This window comes from Rutidosis leptorrhynchoides, unplaced genomic scaffold, assembly GCF_046630445.1.
Source record: "Rutidosis leptorrhynchoides isolate AG116_Rl617_1_P2 unplaced genomic scaffold, CSIRO_AGI_Rlap_v1 contig179, whole genome shotgun sequence".
In the NCBI taxonomy this organism is placed as follows: domain Eukaryota; kingdom Viridiplantae; phylum Streptophyta; class Magnoliopsida; order Asterales; family Asteraceae; genus Rutidosis; species Rutidosis leptorrhynchoides.
This window is the reverse complement of record NW_027266428.1, coordinates 25,159-32,119: the sequence shown is the minus strand read 5'-3', so window position 1 is coordinate 32,119 and position 6,961 is coordinate 25,159. Positions and strand designations below refer to the sequence as shown.

The window sequence follows — 6,961 nt, the reverse complement described above, 5'->3', positions numbered from 1 at the left end:
ACTTTTTAATTTTAATTATTATTAAATTATTTATATGTTTTATTTTAGCTATCGTTTCTAAATGACTGTGCGCATATTCGATTTTCGTATGAGAGCTAGTAGTTTTTTGGTTGGAAGAGGCTTTTGATATGCTCCTGGACAATTTTCATTGTTCAAGGGTGTTGTGTTGTTCTCGATTTCAATTGTTCGGAGATTGAAATTCGAGTCTATCTCTTCCTATTTGTGGTACATACCTTCAAATATGGAAGCTCATGTCCCAATCAAAAGTTCAAACTAGCATGAGTATTGTGAAGTTACTCAATCTTACTTATTACACAGCATTAACGGCGCCCGAAATTGCGTTGATTATATGATTCTTATATTGTGATCATGATATTCTCACTCTTATATGAAAATAGTTGTGACCTGTCGTACTACGAAATGACAAAAAGGTACAAATTTTCGATTAATCAACTTCATTTTCTTATTATGAATTTATACTATTTATATTGACGGTCATATTAAGTATTAGATTTGCTCAAACATGTTCTTAAATTATAATGACTTTAATTTCGTATAAAATTATCATTTCCGTAAAAAAAAATATGTATAGCCACACATGATAGGCCCCACAATTAGCATAAATAAAAGGAAGAAATAAATAAATAAATAAATATTAGACCACGATTCTTCTTCACTTGCTATTATTACAGAATTCCCGACGTCAACAACAATGGCGTCTCTGACATCCACTGGATTGCAGAGACAATTCTCAACTTTTCCATCAAACCAAGTTAAATCACTCCATCACCACCATATCCAATACCTTCAATTTCAATCCAAACACGTCCTCCATAAGAAGGGACTTGGGAATTCAGTATCTCAAAGCAAGGGTATAACAGTAATAAAGGCATCTAATGCGACCGATTCACCTTCACCGTCTTCTCCGGGACTGTACTCGGCCCAGAGATTGGAGCTGACTGCTAAAAACGTCGACTTGGTTCTCGAAGACGTCAGGCCCTATTTGATTTCAGATGGCGGTAACGTTGACGTCGTCTCAGTTGAAGATGGAATCATTTCTCTCAAACTACAGGGTGAATTTGAATTTCTCTTTAAATTCTTTTTAATTATCTGATTTAAGGTATTGAATTATCAGTTAGAGGCTTAGGGCATGTGAACCTCAACCTGTATATCCCAGAATTTTAAATTCTGTGACAAATTCTTGATAAAGTTTTAGACTTTAATGGTATTGGATGATTATGTCTTTGCGGCATGAAAATGAGGTCGTATATTTGCTGAGATATAGTTGAATTACATTTAGCAGGGGCCTGTGAGAGCTGTCCAAGTTCCACAACAACCATGACAATGGGAATCGAACGAGTTTTAAAAGAAAAATTCGGAGATGCTGTCAAGGATATTCGTCAAGTAGATGCCTTTGAACAAGGAGAAACTACTGTTGAGGTAATATTTGTATCCTTTTGTGGTTTGAGTTCTTTTTTTCTTCATTTTCATCTGATGATGAAATTTTGTGATGCAGGCTGTGAATGGTCATCTGGATATACTGAGACCTGCTATCAAGAACTACGGAGGGAGTGTGGACGTTATATCGATTGACGGTGGAGATTGCACCGTAAAGTATGTGGGACCTGAATCTATTGGATCAGGAGTCAAGGCTGCGATCAAGGAAAGGTTCCCTGATATTGTAAAAGTTGTGTTCTCTAATTAATATTTTCGTCATTCTCCTTACAGTTTTACAGGTTTAGTTATAGTTGCAGAAGGAATGAACTTGTATTGTTAGCCTTGAGTTGTTACTTCTGCTAAGAAATGACATCTCCTCTGTATTTATGCAATCATAATACGTTGAAAATTTAAAAAGCCACTTGATGGAAGCAAAATTCATTTCTTTTTCGGTATTTACATAAGTTGATTATCAAAATACAGACACTGAAAGATACTATATGCTTTGTTTTGAACTTCAAAACAGAGTCTTCTTCTAGGACTAGGCAGACTGGTCCGTTGTGTCCTCTGTAGTGAGGACTGATTTTAAAAATCTTGATAGATTGATTAAGAATGGAGTGTAAACGAAATAGCACGTGAGTGTCCATGTGACCAATCCCTGTATACATTAGTAGAAAACTATGAAACCTGTTGAAAATGTAATGAATACTCTGTTAGAAGGAAAACAATTACCTGTCCGAAGATTTCAATGTTTGCTTGTGGGTAGTACCAAAGGTGGAAATACCTGCCAAGATTTATTTAGCAGATGCATAAGATTTCATTTCTCTACTAAGAGAGCTGGAATTAATGGTAGAAGAAGAGTATTTTTACTTCATTATGGGAATCTCAGCCAGAGGACAACCGATTCCAATGACTGATGCTAGGGTAAACCCAATCCAAGTCCTGTCCAAGGAAAACCAGAGAAACTCTGCTGCTGCAAACAAAAGATAGGCCTCTATGTTGGCTGCCACTCCAGCTTTATACAGCTCAGCACTCACTTCCAAAAATAGCACCAAAGCTCTATATACATTTATAAAACAATTTCGACATCATAAACAAAGTCAATTCTTTTTAAGGAAATTGATCATTATGTATACAGGATTACTGACGCAAACGAGAGAGCAGTTTTTCCTAAACTACCCTCGACAGGCTTTGAAGGAGCTCTTTTTTCATCCAAGAAGAGTTGCAACAATCCTACCGTGAAGTAAAAAATGCCGAGCAAAGGAGGAACCTGCACGCATTGAAGATCGAATAAGTCTAAATTCGTAATTACCTGAAAATGATATTCAAGCTTCTTCTTTTACCCAGATGTTGGTGTGGAGAGGACCGATATCAATGGCTCCATTTTGATATACCACGAGACCGACCCTTGAATGAATTCCGTCGAGAAGGGGACCCAACACGAAACCTGAACCAAACAGCGAAAGAGATGAGGTTGGCCAAGATTTGCTCAATTGGCTTCTAGCTGAATTCAGGCTGCAACAAGTTTTACGCTGCCATTGTTGGAAAGCTTTGGGTTTTACATTATTATTATTGCAGGGAGATTGAAATATTCTTCCAGAGAGAAGGAAGATAGAGTTGGGACTTGAAACATGTAGAGTTTGCATCTTTGCTTCTCACCTACGCCAACAGATATTTCATATTTCCTCAACCACACAACACAACAACAGTATTTTATAACGTTCCTTATTTGCCCCTCATACTTAAAAAGAAATTGTATTGTTATCCTTCCATTGTAAGAAATTACATGATTGACCGCCAAGTATACTGATGATACTTGTGTTCACACACACTGTCTATTACTTGTGGCTCACTATTTTATTTACTTGTAACGCACGATACACACGACATACTTCAACGGTAGTGATAACCCTATACATAAGTTACTGTTATGGGATGTTTTAAATTTATGTCGGATAGATATATAGATGTGGTAAAAAGAGAAGAAATTTATAGAAAACCCAAAATATAATACATGCACATAACGAGTTTGTCACATTTCAATAATAAAATGTAGCAGGTCCATTATTATTGTTACAACAATTCCTAAAACATTAAGAATCTGTAGCCTTGAATTTTCTTGGTCTTTTATGCGCTGGAGATGGATTATCTGATCCCCTTCCAGATCCCTTGCGTTTCTGGTCTTTCTTAGCCACCACCCGTTCCCCTGAATTTCCCAATCAGACATCAGTTACAAGACACATTTCAAGGAAACATAAACAACCAAAGTGCTCCACGTCACCTGATGCATGACCTCCAAATATAACGGACTCTGGAACAAATGTCTGGTCTTGATCCATGCCACGGTGTGCGACGGCAAACTGTTTATGGCCACCACCAAGCTCAAGGATTTCAGTAAGATACTAAATGACAGATCAAGAGACTGAAAATATTCATGTTACTGACCTTTGGTGTGTCAGGTGGGTCAGCATATGAACCCTCGCGAAATGATGAACCTTCTGCTTCTTTATATTGCAGCTGACCAAAGACAAAGGTTGAACAAAATGAGATAAGTTGCTTCTTGATTAAGATGAGAAAAGGATTTCAACTCATGAGTAAACAATTTCTGCCCAACAAGGGAAGAAATGGAAATATATTCAACATAAGAAAAAAAGAAAAGTTAAGATGTACACTACCTGTTTCTGAAGATTCAGTAGAGTCAGTATTTCTTTTCGTAATTCGAGATGCTCTGCACAAACAGCCTTTGTTGGAACCCTTGGTTTTAAGTTGACCTATGAAAGATATAATTTTTTACACCCCATTTGTAAAACAAAAACCATACATAACTATCAGAGATATTGACTGGATAAACTAACCCCAAGATCTAGTAATGTTTGCTCAACTCGCTTGATAGTGCGTAAACCAGCTAAAGAGCTTGCAGCTTGCACCATTTGTTCAAGTGCATAGGTTCTCAAATAAACTCGAAGCTGAAAATGTTTTTGAATTGTTCAGCTGTTAGATGTGTAAGACATATACTTTGGCTGGCAGTAAAGTTAAGAGAAAGAAGAAGTTGTCTAGACAATTATTCCTGGAATATAATTGAAGTTTATTTTGTTGGAATATTGGCGAAGATACCTTGCGCAAAGAAGCTAATGTGGAGGCATTAGCAGCCATTACTGAATCCGTTGGAGCACCTACAGCTGACGGATTGGCCGTAGATGGTATGTTATCGACATTACCAGTTGATCTCTCAGCATTTTCATGACCAGCAGTAGATGCAACCGGCACGTCTTGCTCTTCAGAGGCCTGAAAAAGCAGGGGAATGGAGTTAATCATTTTAAAATTAATTCGAAAAATATGAATCCTCTTCATCATAGTTGCCATTTGCCAATCAAAGTGAACATTTAATCCTGCGCTTACCCGTGTAATCATACGCGACTCTGCAATTTTTTTAGCTTCAGCAAGAACCTAAAGAGGCAGATAGTAAAGAATCAGAAATAATCTTACATAACTCAGTTAACAAGCTCAAATGCTGGTTATTCCTGTATCGCATGTACATTGTACCAACCTCTGCATCTTTTTTCTCTTGATGTTTTGTTTGTGACAAGACCATACATAAGGCACGCTTCCGCTCTACTTCCTGAGAAACATTGTAGGGGTCCTGGCTCAAGAAAGAAATATTAGAATTTTAGAAATGAGCCAGTGGAATAAAACATAAATAAAAAAATAACAAAACAGCTACATATTATAAACCATGGAAAAAGATTAACATCGAGGCAGAGGAAGAAAAGTATTTTTCATTCCTTGAAACTAAACTATAAGAGTAAAACATTGACATAAACACAGAACATAACCCAACACACCTTAACAAGGGGGTTCCCCGAGACATCAGCAGGAGATGGAGCTCTAGCAATCAATACAGCTCGAGATACTAAATGAGGCCATAAACATCAAAAAATAATCAGATGGTTGCTAAATATCCACTCCGAGAGTGTATCAGCAAGAAAACAACACAAAGGATCAAACTACAACAGTTAGATTGAGAAAAAGACAGAGATAGAATGGAGTGTAAATATAATCATAGACAAGTACCACTATAATAACGATCTTTGAGCTCCTCCACCGTTCAAGATGATGGAAACCTATCGGCAATAATGATAAAGCGGAGATCAAAGCGCTGACACAAATCAAACAATTGATCTGTTTCTTCTTTTGTCCATGCCTAATGTACACAAATATTATAAGAAAGAATAACTCAATCAGAGTGACAGACTTCTTCTTTTTACCAAAAATATTTAAATAGGGACATTAAAAGCACAAATCATTAAGCTTATCCTTACAGGATCAGTCAAATACTTCTCATACTCCTCATCAGTGTATTTGATTAAGTCAACAGACTGCAAGAAGCCACAAGAAACAAACAGATCAATTGCAGACAGCAATCACAATTCCTATAGAAATTAAGTGATGTGACATGCATTGCAAGCTATCTAAACAGCATAATATATACACAATGAACAAACGGAGAAATACCTTGTTGTACTTGGCGAAGGAATAGTCCCCAGTAGGTGGAACGCCATTCACAACTCTAACCTGCAACAGAGAAAGTATGTTACTTTTGAAGACACCTCCCAGTTACAAGTCGGAATGAAAGTTATAGAAACTTACCCAGTGGTAGAGCTGCAAATTATCACTTCGAGCAGAATTTGAAAAAGGAAGCCATTGCCAAGTGATCTGAAAGCGAAGCTCAAAATTCATCACATTGCACTTGATAACTTTAAGTGAGCCTATCTAAGGAAATAAAAAAAAATACCTTCTCATCTGATGGTGGTGGTTTTTTCAGTTGAGAAACATCAATGGACGGCATAAGTGGCGCCAAACCCCCAGTAAGCGCATACACCTACACACTTTAACACATGGACATTATATACTGTATATATATATATATATATTTAACAAATTTGATTATAAACATGTTACCTCGCGCGAAATGCCATCAGGTTTCCTCTGAGATTCTTTTCTTGGTTGAGATTTCTTCTCTTGAGGTGCAGATAATGGGGTTTTGGGCAATCCCAGGATGTCCTTCGCGTCCATGGAAGTTAACTGAATTCGGATTCCCAATCAATTTACTTTTCTGGAGAACCAAAATTGGATTTGATGGACAAATTAGGGTTTTCTAATTTTCAGCGCGAAAGCTTTCATCAACGGGGAACGATGAATGAACTCCGAAGGTTATTCACTTCCTAAGAAAAATTATTAGCTCCCTAATGTTTAGTCCTAGGCATTTCTCCCCCTTATAGTTTCATACTCACTGCTTTTCACCCCTCTGAAGTTGGGATTTTGGATTCCCTCTTTTTTCCTGGTTATACTGGTAACAAAATACTGTAAATTTTATTTGCATAAATAATAATAATAATAATAATAATAATAAAATTTTAATATACTATTTTTTGTTATAAAAAAAAGTTATCTCTTTCATTAACATTATCTTATGGACGGTAAAAATAATAAAATTAGGCTAATCAAATGAGAGATTTTATTATTA

At 36.5% G+C, this 6,961-nt stretch overlaps 3 protein-coding genes across 3 annotated transcripts; 1 reads left to right on the top strand and 2 right to left on the bottom strand.

The window, feature by feature from the left end:
- Nucleotides 1-712: 712 nt before the first annotated feature.
- Nucleotides 713-1,705, top strand: LOC139881634 (nifU-like protein 1, chloroplastic). The gene is made up of 3 exons (XM_071866080.1): nt 713-1,073; nt 1,304-1,440; nt 1,517-1,705. Exons 1-3 carry the CDS (start codon nt 713-715, stop codon nt 1,703-1,705), a joined length of 687 nt encoding a protein of 228 aa, XP_071722181.1.
- A 273-nt stretch (nt 1,706-1,978) lies between these two features.
- On the bottom strand, nt 1,979-3,083 carry LOC139881633 (uncharacterized). The gene is made up of 5 exons (XM_071866079.1): nt 2,781-3,083; nt 2,586-2,707; nt 2,308-2,496; nt 2,170-2,221; nt 1,979-2,095 (listed from the first exon to the last, which is right to left on the bottom strand). Exons 1-5 carry the CDS (start codon nt 3,081-3,083, stop codon nt 1,979-1,981), a joined length of 783 nt encoding a protein of 260 aa, XP_071722180.1.
- Nucleotides 3,084-3,530: 447 nt separating this feature from the next.
- Nucleotides 3,531-6,513, bottom strand: LOC139881632 (SWR1-complex protein 4). The gene is given in 15 exon segments (XM_071866078.1): nt 3,531-3,643; nt 3,719-3,782; nt 3,874-3,954; nt 4,113-4,208; nt 4,293-4,403; nt 4,552-4,722; nt 4,837-4,884; nt 4,985-5,077; nt 5,280-5,347; nt 5,509-5,638; nt 5,757-5,813; nt 5,950-6,009; nt 6,085-6,150; nt 6,230-6,316; nt 6,397-6,513. Coding segments are annotated over 15 exon segments (1,359 nt in total). The 5' UTR covers nt 6,511-6,513.
- Nucleotides 6,514-6,961: the final 448 nt, after the last annotated feature.

Excerpts from the sequence above, each read along its gene's own strand:
- LOC139881634 (XM_071866080.1), top strand. The coding sequence starts at position 713 with ATGGCGTCTCTGACATCCACTGGATTGCAGAGACAATTCTCAACTTTT. Across the intron at positions 1,074-1,303 it reads CATTTCTCTCAAACTACAGG|GGGCCTGTGAGAGCTGTCCA; the intron begins GTGAATTTGAAT and ends TACATTTAGCAG. Across the intron at positions 1,441-1,516 it reads AAGGAGAAACTACTGTTGAG|GCTGTGAATGGTCATCTGGA; the intron begins GTAATATTTGTA and ends TTTGTGATGCAG.
- LOC139881633 (XM_071866079.1), bottom strand. The coding sequence starts at position 3,083 with ATGCAAACTCTACATGTTTCAAGTCCCAACTCTATCTTCCTTCTCTCT. Across the intron at positions 2,497-2,585 it reads AAAACTGCTCTCTCGTTTGC|AGCTTTGGTGCTATTTTTGG; the intron begins GTCAGTAATCCT and ends AAATGTATATAG. Across the intron at positions 2,222-2,307 it reads GCTGAGATTCCCATAATGAA|GTATTTCCACCTTTGGTACT; the intron begins GTAAAAATACTC and ends AAATCTTGGCAG.